This window comes from Loa loa (assembly GCF_000183805.2).
Source record: "Loa loa unplaced genomic scaffold supercont3.207, whole genome shotgun sequence".
NCBI classification, from domain to species: Eukaryota; Metazoa; Nematoda; class Chromadorea; order Rhabditida; family Onchocercidae; genus Loa; species Loa loa.
In genome coordinates, this window is record NW_018108387.1 from 57,385 (window position 1) to 78,683 (window position 21,299).

The 21,299-nt window shown below is 32.6% G+C and overlaps 4 protein-coding genes across 4 annotated transcripts; 1 reads left to right on the forward strand and 3 right to left on the reverse strand.

Moving 5' to 3' along the window:
* Positions 1 to 1,009: 1,009 nt before the first annotated feature.
* Positions 1,010 to 2,557, forward strand: LOAG_05232 (hypothetical protein). Its single transcript, XM_003140769.2, has 4 exons — positions 1,010 to 1,174; positions 1,497 to 1,584; positions 1,714 to 1,878; positions 2,044 to 2,557. Exons 1-4 carry the CDS (start codon positions 1,082 to 1,084, stop codon positions 2,280 to 2,282), a joined length of 585 nt encoding a protein of 194 aa, XP_003140817.1. The 5' UTR covers positions 1,010 to 1,081; the 3' UTR covers positions 2,283 to 2,557.
* Positions 2,558 to 2,837: 280 nt separating this feature from the next.
* LOAG_05233 (hydrolase) lies at positions 2,838 to 4,564 on the reverse strand. Its single transcript, XM_003140770.2, has 2 exons — positions 3,987 to 4,564; positions 2,838 to 3,439 (listed from the first exon to the last, which is right to left on the reverse strand). The coding sequence occupies exons 1-2, from the start codon at positions 4,236 to 4,238 to the stop codon at positions 3,266 to 3,268; spliced, it is 426 nt and encodes a 141-aa protein (XP_003140818.2). The 5' UTR covers positions 4,239 to 4,564; the 3' UTR covers positions 2,838 to 3,265.
* Positions 4,565 to 6,080: 1,516 nt separating this feature from the next.
* On the reverse strand, positions 6,081 to 10,255 carry LOAG_05234 (MiaB-like tRNA modifying enzyme; the record flags this gene model as incomplete). The annotated part of the gene is made up of 10 exons (XM_020446794.1): positions 6,081 to 6,125; positions 6,379 to 6,573; positions 7,157 to 7,337; positions 7,592 to 7,737; positions 7,869 to 7,970; positions 8,520 to 8,708; positions 9,043 to 9,219; positions 9,493 to 9,621; positions 9,729 to 9,838; positions 10,132 to 10,255. 10 exons carry the CDS (start codon positions 10,253 to 10,255, stop codon positions 6,081 to 6,083), a joined length of 1,398 nt encoding a protein of 465 aa, XP_020302908.1.
* Positions 10,256 to 11,808: 1,553 nt separating this feature from the next.
* Positions 11,809 to 18,561, reverse strand: LOAG_05235 (hypothetical protein). The gene is made up of 12 exons (XM_003140772.2): positions 18,443 to 18,561; positions 17,849 to 17,950; positions 17,417 to 17,555; positions 16,818 to 16,991; positions 16,465 to 16,608; positions 15,207 to 15,333; positions 14,604 to 14,947; positions 13,954 to 14,184; positions 13,536 to 13,714; positions 12,834 to 12,943; positions 12,289 to 12,515; positions 11,809 to 12,086 (listed from the first exon to the last, which is right to left on the reverse strand). Exons 1-12 carry the CDS (start codon positions 18,490 to 18,492, stop codon positions 11,892 to 11,894), a joined length of 2,022 nt encoding a protein of 673 aa, XP_003140820.1. The 5' UTR covers positions 18,493 to 18,561; the 3' UTR covers positions 11,809 to 11,891.
* Positions 18,562 to 21,299: the final 2,738 nt, after the last annotated feature.

The window sequence follows — 21,299 nt, forward strand, 5'->3', positions numbered from 1 at the left end:
TCTTTCTCTCTCTTCTTCTTCTTCCTCTCTCTCTCTCTCTCTCTCTCTCTCTCCTTCATCCTCTCTCATTAATTAAAGATATGATCAGAAGACATCGAAATGAGCAAGAATAATTCAGCAAAAATAACGTTACTCATGGATAAATCATATTTGTCATACTATATGGCATAGTATTTAACGAGATGTTTATTACCAAATAGATCAAAATAAAATATTTGACCTGTAAAAAAGCAAATTAAACTGTAAACTACACATTTGTATTAAAATCGAAAAAAGAAGAAGGAGAGAGAGAAAGGGAGAGAGAAAGAGAGAGAGAGAGAGAGAGAGAGAGAAAGAATTACCGAATTCTATCATAATAATTTCATAATCTTCACGGTTAACATAATATTATATTTCCGGATACTCTATGGAATATAGGAAAAAAAGAGTGGAAAAAAAGAAAAATGTCATAAGAGATTATCAAAAGATGCTTCTTTGTGTATTATACTTTTTCAATAAAACATGTTACTAAGCCTAATTTCACGTATCTCCTATAAGATCTATCCTTCTCCGACAAATCCGCCTGTCACGTGAGCGCATTCACCACTCATACTCCCCCCCCCCCCTTGCGTTATACATATTCAAAATTTCGTTGTAAGAGAACTAAGCCAATTTACAACTATGATTATACATCATCCAGCAGTGGTTATTAAAGAATGTTGTTGACATTATTCGAATAGGAATCCTGTTGATACTATGTCTGAGATTTCCCGGAACTTAGGAATGCGGGCTAGAAGTGCCAGTGATAACGGACTGTAATAAGAGGCAAAATTTTAATTGGAGTGGTTACAATGATGAAATTGAAATAATTTGGGATTATATTGAACCTGAAATAATTCGAGATTATGTTATGTTGAAATGATTTAGGATTCTACTGAACATTAAAGATAACGATCCATGGATTTGGTTATAAATTATCTTTTCTTTTTTTTTACATATACAAATTTAGTTTCTTGAAATTTTCCAGGACTGTCTTTTTTTTTTTTTCGAAATGTTCGGTTGATAAAAGAAGAGAAGAGAAGCGTAATTATCACGTAGAAATATGTATACACTTGGAGTTGGCATATGGCAACGTTTAAGACGAAGGAGCAATTACTATATTGTCATCGTTGGATTGGATAATGCTGGAAAAACGGTTAATAATATTTGAAATATCGATTGATTTTTATTAGTTTTCAGGATATTTTTGGAGAAATATTTCAAAATTTATAAAATTCTACTATGAATTTGTCTACTTCTTCCTTTTAGGATATTCATTAATTCCTGTTTTTGTTCTTTTTTTTTCTATAATTCTTTTTTTTGGAAATTTTCATGTACTTCTATATTACTAAAATTAGATGAAATCATTTTTAATTTCTGTAAAAATTATACCCTTCTCAATGAGTAGTAGTCATCAGAGAGTTGTGTGGAATATTTTAAGGTTATCTTGCAATGGACGAAAGATAAACTATTTTCAGACTTTTTTGGAACAAATTAAGTCAAAATTTATCAAGAATTATCAAATGTTAAATCCACTGAAGATTACAAGTACTGTTGGTTTAAATGGTAAGCTAATTTTTTGATGTTCATATGAAATGGTTGGATTAGCATGAAGCATTTTACTAATTTTAGGAAAAATTTTTTTTTCTCTCGAAATAAGATATCTCAATTTGAGTTGTATGATAACTGTTACAGTTGGAACAGTTGTAGTAGGCTCTCTTCGTCTCAATTTTTGGGATCTTGGAGGACAAGAAGAATTACAATCCCTTTGGCATAAATATTTTGAGGATTCACAGGCACTCATATTTGTGGTTGATTCCTGTGATCCTGACCGATATCCAGAAGTTGGTGAAGCCTTCAGTAAGTTTGTAAATGTTACTTCACGTTTAGAAGACCTCATTTCAAGCTAAGATTTCCATGTATTAAGGTGAACTTTTCAATTGGAGAAATCGCATAGACTATGAGTCGGAAATTGCTTTTAATTTTGCACAAATTTTTCTGAAATCCTAAGATTCTTAATTTCAGAACTGGTAATGAACAGTGAAGCTGTCCAGAAAATGCCAGTTTTGGTGGTTTGCAACAAAAGTGATATAGAAGAATGCACCGGAACGGAAATAATCAGAGTTTTAACAACGGATGATAGACATATAGGTGATCTGGCTCTCATCCCGATATCCGCATTGCAAGGTCTCAATATTGACCGTTGTATGCGATGGCTTTGTACAGTGTTAACACGGAACCACTCTTCGATTGATCTCAGTTGATGGAACTTTCATTTCTCCACTTTTATGCTCTTTATTCTGTGATATTTTTCATGTTATTTAGCTTTTTGCAAATCTCAACATGTTTAACGTGAAAGCATATTGTTTAGGTGAAAGCTTGTTGTTTTGTTTTTTTCAGGTATGCCTTTACAACCAAAGTTTGAATTCATATTTATTTTTATTCAGTATCTTTTTGTCGAAACTCCTTGGTGATTTTTGCTCTTAGTAAGCTACTGCATATTGACGCTAAAACGTGATCATAGTGTTTAGCCATATGAGAAGTAACCATGTAATTTTGCGTTGCGTGGTTCCTACTACGATCATAGCGTTCATTGTCCAAAATCCCTTCTCTCGTTTACCATTACTTCCGTAATAATTGTGTCTTGCAGCAATATTTCCTCCGTTAGTGTTGCAAGTGAGAGAAGGAACGATTTTATGATAACAGTCACCTTATATTTTGGGCGGACATTTTGATTTAATGAAGATAAAGAAAAATAATGATTAGAATGCATGGTGCAGATTGGCTAAAGAATAGTCGCATAAATGAAAATGGATTTATTGATCGCAATACGCAGTAAGAGAGGATCAAATAAAATGAATAAGCAGGGAACTACACATCTTTGATTATTGAAGCTCTCAGTTGAAGTGCAATAAGAGCACCGATATGAAACGCAAATGAGGATGGTACCCTCCCGATTCATCCGAAAATTTATTCAGTCAAATAAGACATTCGGAAGCGAAGGATGTAGCCTAACAAAAATACGCTCCAGATCGACTTTAACATAAATCAAAAGCAAGACAAAATCATAAGTAATAACAAAAAGAGACACACTCAAAACATGATACACTAAAATCGAATTCAGTTCCAATGTAGTATCTGAATTTGAAAAGACGCAAAAGCCAATGCCTCCCTGAAGCGCCGTTCCCGGTACCTTTCCATAATAAATAAAGTGAGAACGGATGAAAGCAATAAAAGTCAATTTGAGCTACATCCTACAAATATGTTCAATAATACATGTTTGCGAATGTTTCACCCGTCGCAATGCTTCTTCTAGGCTTACCCATTCCCGCTGTCGGCCAAAACAGCCATCTTCCCACTCCTTCAATTCTTCCTTAACCGTCAACAGAAATACCACTGTCCGATGCCGTCTTTCTTCATCCTAAACTTGAAATTCACAGCTGTATAGAATGAAACTTCTCATTAGATTAGATTAATGTTAAAAAAAGTAGATAAAGTTCGTTATTTCTTTTCTTGCAGCTTAAATGCATTATAAACGAATTCAAAACTGAAAACGGACTTTACCACTAATCCTTCTTTGCTAACTCCCTTTCCATTCCAAAACTTAACTTGAGTGACCGTAAAATGTTAGACGAAATGCTTGGGGAACTGATCCCATAATTGAAGACATGTTCCAGCAACTCATAGCTGGAACGAAATGTGCAGGATAGAAAGTACAACTAAACGGTAGAGTCACCGGCTATACCGTACAAAAACCTGATCTCACGGTAAACGTAGTGTGTAGGAGAATTTATCTCACTCATCCACTAACTTTAATTGTTCTGCTACTTCCTCTGTTCGTTCATTGTCTTTCTATTTCCTTACGAAACAGAAATTCAAATTTAGAAAGTCTTCAAAAACGTCTTCATTTCCAAAATTTCGATTCACAGAAACTCTAAGTAGTAGTGGAAATAAAAGAATATACTAACCCTAAACTCCCCCACACGAGCCAAAATTTCCGCCTTAACTCCAGCTTCCTCAAAAACCTCACGTAAAGCAGCATCCGATTCATTTTCATCCTTCTCAATGCCACCACCCGGAATGATCCACCGACCATCATCTTTGCCACCAGTAATCAATAAGATTTCCCGACTGCTACCTTCCCCGCGTGTGCATATGCCAGCAGCTCGTAAACGAAATCCCTCAGCGTCTCGCACTCTTTCTCCATTATTCTTCCGCATTAGCCAAAACAACCGATTGGGCGTTACAGTAAAGTCATCGCTACCGAATACTGAAAACTGAATAAAGTTTAGAGAAATAAAAGGAAAGATATTCTAAATTCAACCTCAAACAACAACTTTTATTATATCGATCTTCGAAGTGAGCTACACTTTCATTTCCAGCCACAACCCACAGCAGAGCGGGATATCTGCAGAAAATAAACAGTTGCCGCATCACGGGCATACTCTAAGAGGTGAGAACAAAGTGAAAAGAGTGCTGTGGTCATGCCCCAGAGAAAAGCGTAGAACAATAAAATTAATTGAATGAACTGAACTGGGAAATGAAAATAGCTTTAAGGGGTTGCCAAGTCTTGTGAAAAGCGAACTTTTTCTTACCAATATCTTGTTATTTCTTCCAAAGTATTTTTTCGGTACATTATTTAACTCTACTGAAAAGCGGACTTTTCCTTACCAATACCTTGTTATTTCTTCCAAAGTACTTTTTCGGTACATTATTTAACTCTACACAAGTTTGCAATGAAACTTTCTGCTAATTTCGAAAAGAAATTTTTTAAATTCGAACAAATAGTCAAACAATCTAACAAAAATAGTGACTAGGAAATAAGTATCGAATTACTATAGTAAAAGCAATCATCTAGTAATTAAAAATGAAATACTAATAATCAAATTCACTAATACAGTTTCGAGATTACCGTCTCTAGATGGTACCCAATCCAGTTAACCATCGTACTTAAGTAAATTCTATAAAAAGGCCACGCATGTAGGAAATTTATTCTGATAAAAATGAGAAAATCAGAAGAAGGACAGAGTTAAGAACACCTGACAGCCCCATTTACCCATAACTACCTAAAACACTAACTAATCCGTCCAAAAATCCTAGGTTAACCTATGTCATCCATGCCCAATGTTTTGACAACATCATTTCACACAGCCCTATCTAAGGCCCCTATGAAAAATACCGTAGTTGTCGTAGTTGGAGGTTGATACTGTTGATGTCGAAGGATCTGGTCCCTTGCATGCCATTATGCAGTTTGATTATGAAGTGATCGGTCTGTTCGTTATCGATAAGATGATTTGTCACCTTTATTGCCTTATATGAATGATACAGAAGCGAATAGGACTTTGAACGAGTAACTCTAGATCGTATAAACGCAGCTATTCCATGCTCTGCAAGAATATATGTAAGACTGAACTTTAACCTCGATCTAGTAGTAGGATGGGCTCCATCGACTCGGCGGTTGTTTTACTTCGGGAAAATGACCCAACGATAAGAAAAAATCTCCTCGGTCAATCAATTATTTATTTTATTGGGTCGTAAATGTGTCTGGCGATGTCGGTAGAGCCTTTAGTGACCCTTGACCCTACTGGCCATCTAGGAATTTGACCTCGACAAAAACAGAGATCGCATCACTTTCACTGTTAATACGTTCACTTAAATCGTTTCCCTAGATTTAATGGGTAATTAAATAACGAAGTTTAACGACTGGATGTATTTTGCCCGTAAACGAACCCGATCTCAGAGATAATTATGGAACTCTGGTCGATAGTTTTAGTGTGTAAACTGATGATTATATTCGAGCAACTTTTCAAAAAGTTTGAAAAGCTTGAACTTCAAGTTTGATACATCAACTTAATTGCGGCCTTCGCTTTTTTGAATAGCATTCTAGACAATATTCTATTTCAAGCAATTTGTTTTCCGTAAATGTCAGTGTTTCCCTATTTCATGTAAGCCAACTTTCCAATTAAATCCAAATTCAGAGATGGAACTGTGTCCGGTAAGTCGTAAATTTTCAACAAGATAATGAAAAATAACTCTAAAGACTTTTCAATCCTTACGAAAGCTTAACCTTTTCCCACAGGTTTCGTTCCCTCTTCGTAATTGTTTATCTTGAATTAATTTACAAAAAATTTTGTAGCCTTTTCATTTAAATCAAATTCCAATAGTAATAACAATCATATAATACTAAAACAACAGCAACCAAAAAATAAAAATCGAGATAATCGTACTAAAAGTGGTTATCCAATAACTGTGTGTTAGAATTGAGATATGAGACATCGAACCGTTACTCAACCATACACTGATATCATTGCTTATCAAAACAGCTTTCATGTAAAATTTGGAAACATCTACGATACGCACCTCAACCCACTTGCCCAAGAGACACTTTTTCGAAGATATAAGAAAATGTTCGTAATATTTGTTATGGCCTACATAATGTTGTTGATCAGTTGCCAATTCACAAACAAGAACTCGATGCTTTTCACCGATTCGTTTTTTGTCGTATCTTGAATAAGATCGGAAAAGTGTTGACATTTCTGCGGTTCGACGACGAGCCTAAAAAGAACAGTTCATTTCAAATTTCTTTTCCTTTTTAAAATTTTGAAAAATTAATTTGTAATCTAACTGTCATGGACTGGTTATAATAATAGCAATCTGAATGCATCTTAATCCATAAAAATTTGTCTTATTTAAATATATTGGAAGGACTTGTAGATGAGATGAACTTAGATTTAATTTAATTGAACGATCTATAAGAAAATTTTTGAAAATTCCTTCTCAATAAAGCAGTCACAACACTTAATTCCAACGTAAACTCAAAATAATTTTGAAAATCGAATGCGCTTCCATTCAAGATGCCGAAATTATTCATATTCAGTACCTAGCCTTGAACAGGTTTTCAAAAGTGTCCCATGCCAATCATTCACTAATTTATTTATTTTTTTTTGCTATCAATAACTCAAATCAGGTAGTTTTATCAGCCAACTCAGAACAGCGTCTTTTTGGTTTATTTTTATGCTTTTGAACTTATCTACCGTTACCTATTCTATATCGTTAAGACATTCCCAACAATACATTTCCATGAAATTCAATACCATCTGCCGAAATCTGAAAATTCTCGAAAAATTATAAAGCATACTTCAACGGTGTCGATTTTTTTCAAATTTGCTGCTGGGGTTCCAATTCTTGAATAAAACTGATTAATGAATAATGAAGGGAAACGGTATTTCCGTACCAATGCCATACTCTCTTCGAAATCACTCTTTGTTTCTGTTGGGTAAGCACAAATGAAATCTGTCGCTATATAGATATTGGGGACGCTGCAAAATGGTTCTTTCTACAGCGAAATGGCTCTTTCCTGGTAGATTTGGATCCCCATCTTTTTGGGGCCCAATAAATACATTCAAAGCATCTACATAATACTGAAGAATGAATTTCATTAAAAATAAATTTTTAAGTTTTGTTTGCCAGTACAATATTCGAAGAAAATGATGTTTTCGCTAACGTTTTACTACAAAAACGCTTTCTCTTTCGGAATATGAAATCATAAATTGAGCTTCTAAAATCAGCTGACTTTTGGGTCATGTAATCAACAACTCGGCAAAAATCAGAACAGGTATATTCACGCCTCATATCCGCCAATACAGCATCGCTTGCCGACTGAACAGGTATATGAAGAAAGGAATAAACCCTTGGATGATTTAAAATTTCCGAAATTTCCTGCAACTCACAGCAGATTTAATATTATCCAATTAAATTCATTGCAGTGTATAAAATTTATGAATTTCAAAAGTAAAATTTGTCGCAATTTTTCATTCCTCCTATATAAACGAGAGATTAGAAGAATTAACCTCAAGGAAATCGAGTATATAAGGTGGATTTGTCATACCCAATCGTAACATACATCCTTCAGGAATGATTTCTACCAGCGCATTTAGTAAGTCTGGCAAGACCTGAAAGAGAGCATGTTTTTTCAAAAGACAAAGCAGTGATACTTTCCATATTTCCCCTTCCTTATAACAAAAAAAAGGAAAATAATTTTATGACAGCAATTAAGGGATTTTTAGTCTTTTATTGTATCTATGTCTTCTTTCTGCCCTTTATTAGGATAGAATTATGGCAGTTATAAATTTTGACTAGTAAAAGAGAGAAAAAAGACAATACAAGATTTCAAAAGGAGAAAAAGGATAAGTCTATGTTTTCCATAATCTGTTCAGTTAATAATCAGTGTAAAATCAATATTAAATGATTAGTGCCAATGTAAGTAAGGGACAAAATGCCCTTCGACAAAACGATATTTGCATTTTAAGCAAAAGTCATTAAAAAATTTGCTGAATCACACTATTAAGAAATAATTCAGTAGAACAGAAATATTATATGAATGAGTTGTAGCGATGTCATTTTACCATTCATTCTTCTCTTCCAGTACTTCAGTGAAAATAGGGCAAATTACTTGTCGTGAAATATTTTAACAAGAAATAAAAACTGCGAGAAAAACAGACCATATCAATGTCACGACCCCAAGCACCCAGATCCTCGGATGTTAACCAAAGTTCTTTGCAACCATCAGCAAATGCATTTCGTGCTCGTTCCAGTAAACTATCAAGCGGAAAGCTAACAAGATTTCCACGAGCAGATTTTGTTTTGCAATATGTACAATGGTTCAAACAACCACTACTGATAGCAAGAATCTATAAATTTGATTCACTTTTGCTCCACAAAAACTGTATCACTAAACATTGTTTGGAAAAAAAGAAGCCAATGAAAATCTTAATAAAATGAATCCCTTTATTAAATATATTATTTTATTAACACTGTTAACACTGCTCCCTCACATACACATTTCATATCCCGCAGACGCTATACATGGCGAGATTTAGCTAAGACTAGCTTCCAATTTAACAGATTTAAAAGATCGGAAAAACTGCTTCCTCCAAACTTTTAAAATCAATAAACTAAAAATTTGATCCAGATTTTAAGAAAAATATTTCTAAAGCATTATTTGCGCAAACCATACTTACTAACTTCTATAAATTTGTTTTTTCGTATTTTTGGAAGTAACAGGTTGGAATTTGGTTTTCTTTGCGACAAAAATCGAACACAATTCCCTTTCAATGTTTCTTCCACTGCTTGAGTTACACACTCAATCTGTTTAACTCCAACTATTGAGATTCCTTCCAAAAATCGCAAATTTGGTTCAGCCTTGAAAGCACTAGATGATGAGGACATGTATATAAAACATCCAGAAAAGAAAGGATATCAGCTATGAAGTCCTTCAAGAATAAATTGTCAAAATCTTTTCAAGTAGTCTCTGAGATTTCGAATAAAAAATATAAGCGGAAATTCGAAAATAAGCTATCTCGATAATGTCCGGAAATCTTCATTTTCATATTGTGACGAAAAAAGAATCAGAAAGAACTACATTTTGATAAAGAAAGAATCAAAAAAAGAGGAGGTTTCCCCCCAAAAAATTACCTGAGATACACAACCTGCTACAATGATAAACTTATTCAATTTTCGAGCTTCTTTAACTGTATTTTCGAGTTGTGTTTCAGATGGTGTCTTCACAGTACAGCTGTTTAGTATCCATAGAGATGCATCTTCCTAAAAATATGACTGAATTGCATGATAAACAAAATTACAAAAATTTCAATCATGAAATTAATTGACCAAGTTACATAAGGATAAATTAATGGAGGATTATAACTGACTTTTTTGTTGGTCAGCTGATGACCAGCTTCCGATAGTAAACCAGCCATCTGTTCGGAATCGCTTGTGTTATGTGTACAACCCCATGTTCTTATATAAATTTTTTGTGTTCCTGAAAAAATTTTCCATCAAGTGAGGAATTTAAGGACTTTAAATGGCAATATTAGATAGAGATTGTGTTAGCTATATTATATAGATTTTCTATATTTCAGAAAAAAAATTTGGAGAAATCATTCGTACAACTTCAGTTGAACCAAATGAGTTATTTAACCACAATGACTTTAGTTTATTTAAAATGTTGCTCAAATTCAAACTAACAATACCTTGTTTCTTTTCTTATTTTTATAAGATGTGCATATTGAGTGAATCAAAGAGAAAATACGAAGATAACAATAATGTACATACCAGGAACAAAACTATCACCATAAAATGGTTCGCCATCTCCTTTTAAACGTTTTCTGACAATCACGTGATTTTGCCTCAAATTAACAGCAGTAGGAACACGAATAACATCTTCTATATCTTCCATAGCTGTATTATCATAATCATTCAGAAGTCCTGTGAAACTTGCAAAATCCTTACATACAAAATTATTTTATACGTAGTTACGGGGAAAAATACACGTATGTTTTGATGGTACAAATGCCAAAGTTCATGAAGGCCTGAAAGTTACAAGTAAAACATACAAATACGAGTAACTAGTTCCTTCCTAAACACCCTGCTCCTAATTCCATTTCGAAGAGAAAAAGATGAATTACTGGAAAGCGCCATAACCAATCGACTGTTAGTGAATCATTCTTCATTCGTGCACGAATGAATGATATCTTTCTTGTTGATGATCAAGTAACAACATATAACATCGTATTCAAAACATGTTAATACAAACTTCTGAACAGCAACACATCAAAGCTTTGTGTGTTTATTGATTCATTTTCGAAGAAATATTTAATCAAGATGAAGAAGTAAATTATTTTAGCTTTAGAGCTAACAAAAGTAATATGTTTTAGAACGAATAAATTTTAAGCTTTCTGAGGTATTTATTATATTTTAATAATCAACCATATAATAATAGAAAAACAACAAAAAACTGAACCAGATGTAACAGTTCGACTAGATTATCCAGAAATGGTGCAGAATGTGCTGGATGACAGGAGAGCTGGAACGCTAATGACAATTCTTCCGTTATATCAAATGATCCTGAAATCACAAGCAAGCAAGAGGATATTCAAATGTACCCATAGACAAGTTCCTAAAATGTAATTGATGACACTGATAACTGAGCACCAGATTTATCCTTATTAGAGATAACACTATCCCACCTTTTTATAGATGCATAATTACTCGGTAATCATATTTACGAAACATATAAATATCCTTAAATTTGATATGAAGAACACAGTAATAGGATCAGAACATGCCAAAAAAATCACCGTAAATCATTTACAATGTTTACTGAAACTGAGAGAATCGGATAATTTTAAACTCGAAAAACAGAAAACTGAAAATTATGACAGAAAACCATGGAAGCCTAATCAATGGGTGAATTAAATGAAATGATTTAATAAACGCTACCGACATTTGCATTCGAATAGTCACAGAGTTATCACCAAAGCTGATAATGCATTAAATGAGAGAAAAATAAGGTGAATACGATATGCTATAACTACTATTAGCAATGAATAAAATATCCTGGCAAATAACAAATGGCATGGTATTAATGTACAATGATTATATGGATTTTAACATCTCACCTGGAAATTGATAAACTTATTTGCAGCGGTGAGCAAATTAAGTGGTCAACATTTAAAATAATCAAACGCCAAAATCGACAATCTACACATGATATTTATGACTAAACCTTACTTGAAGATTATGCTTTAAGAAAATTCAAATATAGCGCTACATAAACAATGGTTTATACAAAAATTAAGATGAAGAAATTCAAAGTCCACACTACCTACTTACGTATTTAATAAGAAGCTTGAACGACTGTTATTAGATAACTTATAGGCGACTGTGCTCGGCATGCTATCAAGTAATCACCGGACAAAAGTGCTCCACTGAACAAATCCGTTGTGAGACTGTTTAAATAATTTTAAGAAATCTTTAAAAAATTGTAATCTTTTCTAATTATTCCCGTAATTCCAAAAATAATTTTTCAGAATTTAGGAAACAGAACGTATAAAGGAAGTATCGTAGTGTAAAATGAGCGTTTTCAGAAACGTCATTTCGCGTCGTGCATTATCAAAAATAACACGTGGATCGTCACTACCACATCGTAATACATTGGGTGCCATTACCATTGCTAAATTACACACATCCATTTTTGTATATTTTACTGTTTCTTCTTCTGCTAGCAGCTGCAACATATATTCGTTTAAAAATCTAAGAAATGAACAGTGAACTACTATGTCCATTTCCAACATAATTTTAAAACCGATTCAAATAAATTGAGTAGATATGAAATTAAATAAACTTTCAAGCTTTAGACAACAACCAAGTTTAACCCAGTAATCAAACCATTACAAGTTAAATAGAGGATGGAAATAAGCAAAAGTACACCTGGAGAAGTTCGAGTAATTTTGCTAAAACTAGACGATTCACAGCAGGTAGCAACTCAGCTATGCGACACGCTTCTTCGGGTTGATCACACACTGCTAAACAACGTAAATAAAAAGTATCCGGCAGTAGTGGTTCTGGAAGTGAACGTAACCACAATTTTAGTAACGCTGCTGGAACATGAGCATCACGCACAACCGGGATCAGTCCTCGGTCGAGACGCAATCTTGCTGAAATTTAAAAATAAAGAACGATAGAAGTTTCCCTAAGTCGAAATCATACCTTTCATTGCTTAAGCTTGTTTACAAATCATAAATAATCTCCAGCGATGAAGGATATAGTTTTGGCTCAAAAAAAGAAAAATTGTAAACTTTTAAGAACATAAATTTCCCATCTTCTTAAACGCTTTTCTCGAAGTCAGTTACATTTTCGAAAAAAGTAGACAAGGACTTAAACAGTATCGCATTTCAAATTAGTAAGGTAATGGTCAATTTTTTTTAATCGATCTACCGATTAAATGCAGAACTGTAAGCAAAGTCTCGTTTTACCTGTATGGACATGATCCGGATCAGCTGGTACACGGAAAATACCCTCGGTGTGCTGTCCATCAGCTGACAATATCAAATCTATTAATGTTGTCTCGAGCCAAGGCAAAATTCTGAAACAAAAATAATAAATTATTATACTGATTAAAGGAACAAATTATGAAGGACATTTATAACTGCATTATATGATATATTTCATACCGAAGCTAAGAGTGCATGAGATGGTCTATCAAAAAGTGAATGGTGGAATCAATGCAAGATGATGATACTAAAAATCATCAGGCACAAAAAACCAGTAGCAGTAACTTTTTCCATATGTCGTACTTTGAAAGTTTTTGGAACTTTATCAGTTACCATTATGAACTCAAAAGTAACAAATCCTATAAGATTAATAAACAGCATGAACGGATGTACGATTAACAGCACTAGTTAAATTTTTGGACTACAATTCCGAAGCTTTCTTCTCAAATTTAAGGTTAGATTGAATTGTTATTATGCAATGTCCATCCTCCCTTTCCATCTCTTCCATATTTTCCTCCCTTTCTCCCTCCTCGTTTCTATAGATTTTAAAGTTTAATAGGTCAGCAGCAAGCAAACATCCCTTAAACTTGCTATTTTATTACCGTATTCAATGTCACGACAATCGATTAATTAAAAAAGTGAAAAGTTTCAAAGTACAAATAAAGCCTAACTGCCAAGACGAACCTTTCTGGATATTTTTCGGCCTGCATTTCCATCAGTTCTTCCAGAGGAGTGCAAAACTGCGGCGGGTTGAAAATATGTACACGAGATTCTTGGATAAGACTAAGCGATGGTTTTGGCCGTGTAGCTGATAAACGTGCAAGACGTCTGCTGCACTGAATGGCATAATGCGAAACGGGCACCTGAATCAAAACAAACATCATTTACATTTTCCAAAACTTCCAACAAAAGAAATAAGCAAAAACAAGAAACATCGGGTGATACTCCGTAAAAGACAAAAATCTTTCGTCTACTATCCTCCGGTCTCTTCCTTCCTTTCATCATTTCTTCAGCGAAAATCATCCGTTATTCAGATTCATCCGTACAGCTATCATATTTTTGGATATTGAAAGTTCACATTATTTAGTTCAAGATATGATACCTCGGGCATATCCAACAATCGATCAGAATTTGCTTCAATAAATTCAGTCAATTTTTGAGTTATTTCTGGACTTGACGGTGAGAAAAAAGCCAAAAATATGGCGAGTAATTCCCATCCTCTTCGTATCGAATCAAATCTTTCGTTGCCCGTCAGCTGTTTCATAATTTGACAAAAAAGTTCATCGGCTAGACCTTCCTTTGAAATACCCCATTCACAAAGTGTTAAAGCCAGCTAAAACAACCAAGAAAATCGTTTAATGCAGTTGAATGTAACTTCTTGAAAGACGGAGCATATTAGTTCTTCCAAACGTTAAAAAATGTTGAAAATTCAGAAAGCAAAATCCGAAAAAATGAACAATGAAACTGGGATGTCCAGTACCAGTAAACAAATAAGTAATTAAAAAGATGACAATGCAGCTTAAGCTCAGCTCTGCAGATCCTGTAGAATTTATCAAGGAAAAACTGAAAATTGCAGTGAGTTGTCTAAGCCAAATTCTACAGCTAGCTATTTAAATCATTGTAAGAAACAGAGACGCTAAGCGTTAAGCTATGTTAAATATTCCTGTTCTTAATTCTAAGATATTTTCTTAGCATGAATTCTTCTACAGTTACGAAACGGACTGAATTTTGTGAAATTCCGAACATTTTTACCTGATCATTAGACGTCTTACTTTTTCGATCACCCATATAGCTTTGAATAACCTTGAACATATTTGGTGCCTCTTTTTTCACATGCTTATCATCCGTATTGCCGGAAACAGGTTGTTTAATGGATTCTTTAGTCCAGCAATCTGATGCCCCAAGAATGGCGTCATTAAATTCTCGAACTTTTGGGCTTGATGTCAAATTGTGGCATTTTTTCAGCGTTGTACCATCATCAAGTGGAAGACGATTGTTGCTCATTGTGAGTGATGAACTGGAACTACCAGCTGAAGACTGAATAATTGACGGCATAACATTGCTTGAAGCAGATGATGCTGTACGAGTTGACATTACTGCAAAAAAGAAACGGAAAATATTAAATTTAAAAAAAAAAAGGAAAAATATTTTGAAAACAATTACGTAGTTATTCAACAATAAAAATTCTGGATCACAACTATCGTTCTCACAAACGTTATGATTTGAACACCAAAAGTTTGTAAAAGTACTTAAAATTTTAAAATAAACAACAAATAAGTAACCAACTACCCATTTCAGACATTTCTACCGCTTACAATTTCAACTTTTTCTTTGATATTACTTGAAATTTTTTACCAATCTGTGGACGGTGCAACGGTGCTAAATGGCCCTCAAGTGAGTCATCGCGAGGAATATACGAAGCAACTTGCAAAGCGGAAACATTTCGCGGCAGACATTCACGATTTGAGTATATGCGCATGTCCTGCAATAAAACTATATCTGTACCAACTAGAAAGTTGAGATTAACGCTGAGAAAAATACCATCCCATCTTGTTATTCTTGTCAAGAATGAGATACTCGCTATCTTTGAGTTATCCCTGCTCAAACAGTAATACTGATATAATGACATACGCCAGAAATAAATACCTCAGAATAACGTTTGCTCGAAAGGTGTCAAATTTAGGTATAAAAATTAGAATATATTAATTGCCTTGAGAACAAAATGGTAAAACTGGCAAAGCAGTTTCGAAAATCTGTGACAGTTCTAATCCTCTTAATCCGTCTATTTCCTCTCTATTTCATTCATTTTTAAACGGAATAAAAATGATTTCTTCGCTTTACCCCTTCTTACCTTCCAACATTTACAAAAACAGCGAGATGGTCGACGGCGGAGGAAGGAGGGAAGGCGAAAAAAAAGGAATGCTACAAAGAATTCAATAATTCTCGTTTTAATATTTTATTATGATATAGTTGTAGAACAGCAGCAGCTAGTTTGTATTATGTTAATAAAAACCTGTCCTATAATGGTATGGTGTGATCCCAAGAAAAAACCAAGATGACTAATTCAAGAAAACCCAACATTTTACGAGTATATATATATACAGTATCTCGAAAACATTGCAATTCTACATTCAAACACATTATTGTACAAGTCCCGTAATTACTTTATTGAGTTTTTCTTGCGTCGTAATAATGGATCTCCTCTCAAAGTTAGATCAAGCATCTTCTAAAAGTTTTTTTCTAGCTATTCTTCATTGATAGCTTTATTTTGAATGGTAAAAAACTTCAAAAGTTTGGGAACGAAGTCTTAAATAGTTTGCACAAAATCGGTTGATCAAAAATCGAAAAAAGTACTACAAAAGACACCGCAAGAAAATTTTCAAACTTCAAACTATCAAATTCCTAATAAATGACTGAGTATCTTGTTCTTCAAAGTGTTAACTTGTAACAACTACCATTTTGATTAGTAGTACAAGGATATGCAAGCTCTTACCGCAATGCTGCTACGTAATGCTTGTTACCTAAAAGCTATTTTGCTTTATGAAATACGCTTTTCGAAAGTAATGTTACAAACACAAACCGTTACTGCTGATCCGTTTGCTCAAATGATTACCTGAACAGTATTAATTAGCGGTGCAATATAACCAGGTGACACTTGCAAGGGGGAGGATGATTCATTACATGTTTTCCTTGGCATGGATGTATGCGGTGAATTGAGCCTTCTTGTTGTTACAATTCCTGATTCAGGGGATATATTCTGGAAAAGAAGTGTTATTCAGAAAACTGGTTAAAACAGTGACTAGATCCGAACTGGAAATGGGCTCATATGTACCGTCTTAATATCAACATCACAAAAGGCACAGCAAATCTTTCTTAATTAGCCATGATTTCATTAATCATAGTTAATTAAGTTAACTCTACAAGTTAAATGAAAATCGAAGTTTCTAACAAATAAATAGTACTAACCTGGGCAAAAACTGTATGAGCTAAACTACGGCTGCTACCAGACCTTCTTTCTTCTTTCGGTGATGTCTGCGTTTCATTATTTCGTTTAGTTGTCATCGTTCTTTCAAGAAGTGGCACTGAACATCCATCATCACGCTCCAAATTGGAATGAAGTTCGGTATTTTCTTTGAGCGTCTGCAGAAAAACTGCGAAATAATAAATGGAAAGGCTATATGAATATGAATGTGTGTCCTACCTCATCAATGTTGGAAAAAAACTGCAATGGGAACTAAGTTGACAATAAAGTGAGGAAAATTTGATTATGATCGTTAATGATTGCAAAGTTCGAACGAACAAAAAAAAAGTTAGACACGATAGTCCTGTAAAGATACCCACAAAAATTCTGACTTAAAAATTTGTGAAATTCAGTAGTCGCAAGCAGTTATTAGAGGTATCAATTCATGGTTGCAGATGTATTATATTTTTTTTTTTTCAAATGTTTCCACTGAGACCCGCTCTTGCCTGCTATCCTCTGAATTGTGTCGTATATTATCGCAGCTCGAAATACAACCTTACTACTGTATCAAATAGATTTCTGCAGATGAACGAGAATTATTTACCTGAAGTTTCGCAAGTGGTATAATATCACAATTTGCTGGTTTCTGCCATACCGTTTGCATCGTGGTAGCATTGTAATAGTAAAACCGCTGGGAATTGGTATCAAATAATTCCCACCACTGATTGCTTGCAGTCTTCTTCCTGAGAAAATCAAACATTTCGAATGGAAACCATTCCAGTCTTGTTAGTAAACGAAATAATACCATGATTAGTATCATACTAACCGTACTTAAAGTAGTGTTTCGATTATGAATTGTTCTTAAAGACTTCTAACGATCCTTCTCAATATTATTTTCGCCATACAAATTTACTTTCTTCATAAGTAAATGGAATTTTATCAAATTAAGCAAGAAAAGTAGAATGTTCAATTCTAAATGTGAATGATTCACTATGAATCATTTTTCGAAATTTGAAAATGGAAAAAAAAAACTTACACTGGCACACCAGCTGGTGGTTCCCAAGAACACTGACCCGTTCGTAGATTTGCATACATATACTGCCGTGTCTGTGGTTCCACAATTTCTACCCACTCCACTCTACAATAGACAATATTTGTAACATGTTTTCTTTTTCATTTATTCACTTTTTTTTTCATATATTTACATTCGCCGTTGCTTCGCTGCAATTTTTCATCCTTTTCAGTCTTTTTGGAAAAAAAAATGATAAAAAAAAGAAAAAAGTTTTTTTAAAAAGAAAAAAAGAAAAAGGTTTTTCCAACCATTTTTTATCTGCAACCATTTGTTTAGACTAAAAGTATCAATAGGTTCTTAAAAAGTGGCGCTTTAGTCAAATTTTAAAGTTATCCAAAAAGACTGAAAGAGATGAAGAATTACAGCGAAGTAATCGTGAATGAAGACCTCAATAAATCCGATTATATGTTTAAAAAAAAAAAACGATGAAAAAATTGAAAACTTTTGTAAGAAATCGAATTTATGAATGAAAAAACTGGTGAAGATGATTTGTAAATAGAAGAAAAGTGAATGATAGGAATTAATAATGATAAGTACTATAAGATAACATAACAATACTTCATTCCTGAGGAGCAATGTAATTCACTTCCACTTCGTCCCTCATCCATATTTTCAACACTTACTATTTTCAGTTGATGAAAATATTCGCCGTGCTACTGCCATCCCACTGAAAATTGTTTCTTTTTTTTCTTTTTTTTTTTTTTTTTTAACAGTATGTCTGTTAATGAGAACAAAATGAAAGAAACGTGACATTTATGTAAATTGCAAACAAAAGTTCACGTCATAACGTAATATTTTCCTTTTCTTAAATAATAAATGATATGGTATTTAATCAGTCGAAAATAAAAAAAAAAAAAAACAAAAGAAAACGAAACTTAGGTTCCATTTTCCAAATAAATGTTAGGAAAGACGAGCGGTACGTCACTGACACGCAAATGGACGTTAGAAATAAGGCAGTAATAGGGTGCGGCCGACGTGAAATCCTAACACTAAAGAGGTTGTACTTTATTTGTTTAGTCTAAAAGCTAAGGGAATAATTGAATGGGAATGTTATGGCAGAGGGAAAGAGGGCGGGGAGAGGATAAGTTTTCTATTTCAATCAATTGATAAATTTATACAGTAATTTCATTTGATTCAATTTCCTATAAAAATTTCAACTTGAGATATTAGAAACTTCGATATATATCCACTTAATAAGACAATCAATAATTTTAGAAATAAAAAAAAAACCTAATTAAAAATATAAATTAAATCCTAAGGTAATCAAAAAGCGAATGATTTTGATGAAGAGAAGAAGGTTGTTCTCTTTGTTCAACAACATTCAATATAATAATCGTTTTGTTATTTGGTTAAAATTTATATATGTCAGTATTAATTCCAATAAAGGATTTTCAATTATATTTAATAAATTGAAGATTAACATTTATCGTAATTTTGTTCGCAAATTCTTTCAATAACTTGAATAAATTCAAGAAAAAAAAATGATCAAAATGAATGGACGCTTTTATATAAATGCGATAATAATTAATAAATTTTTGATCAAATATTCATCAAAAAAATGATCATGTTTTCAAGGTTTTTTTTTTTTTAAGGAAAAAATTCGATCAATTAATTGTAATTATTATTTTTTAATGTGATATTATTAAAAATTATCATAATAGCTTATTCGTTTGGATATGTAAATTTGATATTGTCAACGTTTTAAAGGTACTCAAAGCAATAACAATAACAAACATCATTTTAATATCCGAAAGATGATGAAATAACTGGAAGTATCTATTCAAAATAATTCAAATAATATTTCAATATTATTTTCGTAACTCAAATAATATTAATGACTTAAACAATAACGACAACTCAAATAATATCAATAACGTTAAATAATATCAATAATTCAAATTATCATTTTAATTTATGAAATCTAACTTTCATAATTTGTTTTATTTGAATTTAACGTGAAAAAATACCGCAGACTAAAAGTAAAGAAAAATATATATATATATCAATGGTTGTAATAGTAGGAATGATTAATAAATATCAGATAGATCATTAATGATTGCGGTAATAACGACGATGGCATTAATGATAATGATAATGATAATAGTGCTGAGAAGTGGATCCAAATGTTCGTAAAGAATGAAAGAATCAATAAATATCATATCATACATATTTATTATATCTAATTAAGCTAACATATTTATCTATTATATCTTATATATCCAATTATATCTATTACACATGGTTTTTTTTCCCAAATATGTTATCATATCATATCATATCATAACTATCTAACATCATACGCATCTGTCACATCATATCACATATCATATTATATCTCACTGAGCTATTATATGAGATCTTTTTCAAGCATGTTATCATATCATATTCTATCTATCTACCATATATAATTATCTATCATATCACATCATATCATACATCCATCACATCATATTACATCCGTCATATCGCATCATATCTAATTGAAACTATTATATTTATTCCAAATATGTTATCATATCATATCATAATTATCCATCATAACTATCATATCATATCATATTATCCATAATATCATATTATATCTATTATATTTAATTATATGAGATCCTTTTCAAACATATTATCATATCTCATACCATAATTATCTGTTATATCATATCATATCTATCACATCATATATTTACCATATATAATTGAACTATTATATGAGATGTTTCTCAAATATGTTATCATATCAATAACAATCATATCATCATATCATATCTAACATGTGAAATCTTTTGTTAAAAATGTTTATGGAAGAGTGAACAGAAGCGTTTATTCGGAAAAAGAATAATAAATTGCAAATGTTAGAAAGGAAAAATATTGAACGAAGATAGCTTCCCATCCTCTTGCTGTCCCTTTTCCACTCTTCTATTCAAATAAGCTTTAAACAATCAGCTATATCAGGTCTTTCGAATCATTAAAGCATACTCTCCGCTTTTATCTCTGTTCCTCTTCACATTTCATCTATCATTTTTAAAGATGCTATACAATTTTAGGCTAAAGAGTCATGGATACACTGTAACCAAATCAATAGGAGACAGTGGTAAGGGGAGAAAGAGGAGGTGATGCTTTTCATATTACTCATCCCAGATATGGATAGACTACAAATGAAATGCTCTTCCATCATATTATTCAATTTCATCAGTATAATTCTTGAATGTAACCCCTGAAATAATCCCTGATTTAGGTTCAATTAGCAAATTTATACTTGTGATTAAAAATTAATTATCGTAATATCATAGTGAGAAAACGAAAGAAATACTTAATGTTTTAAATTATCATAACATTTGATATATTACAATCTGAAAATTACTTATCATAATTACTTTTGATGACAAAAAGTGTTTGTTTGTTTTCTTATTCTTTTTTT

What these genes read in the sequence shown, in the direction of transcription:
- LOAG_05233 (XM_003140770.2), bottom strand. Translation starts at nt 4,238, where the DNA reads ATGCGGAAGAATAATGGAGAAAGAGTGCGAGACGCTGAGGGATTTCGT. An exon ending in CTCGTGTGGGGGAGTTTAGG is followed by an intron (nt 3,440 to 3,986) that starts GTTAGTATATTC and finishes TTTCAAGTTTAG; the next exon opens with GATGAAGAAAGACGGCATCG.
- LOAG_05235 (XM_003140772.2), bottom strand. Translation starts at nt 18,492, where the DNA reads ATGGATGAGGGACGAAGTGGAAGTGAATTACATTGCTCCTCAGGAATG. An exon ending in CATTGCTCCTCAGGAATGAA is followed by an intron (nt 17,951 to 18,442) that starts GTATTGTTATGT and finishes TGTCTATTGTAG; the next exon opens with AGTGGAGTGGGTAGAAATTG. An exon ending in GTTGCACCGTCCACAGATTG is followed by an intron (nt 14,948 to 15,206) that starts GTAAAAAATTTC and finishes TCTTTTTTGCAG; the next exon opens with TAATGTCAACTCGTACAGCA.
- LOAG_05232 (XM_003140769.2), top strand. Translation starts at nt 1,082, where the DNA reads ATGTATACACTTGGAGTTGGCATATGGCAACGTTTAAGACGAAGGAGC. An exon ending in TGGATAATGCTGGAAAAACG is followed by an intron (nt 1,175 to 1,496) that starts GTTAATAATATT and finishes AACTATTTTCAG; the next exon opens with ACTTTTTTGGAACAAATTAA. An exon ending in AGAAGTTGGTGAAGCCTTCA is followed by an intron (nt 1,879 to 2,043) that starts GTAAGTTTGTAA and finishes TCTTAATTTCAG; the next exon opens with AACTGGTAATGAACAGTGAA.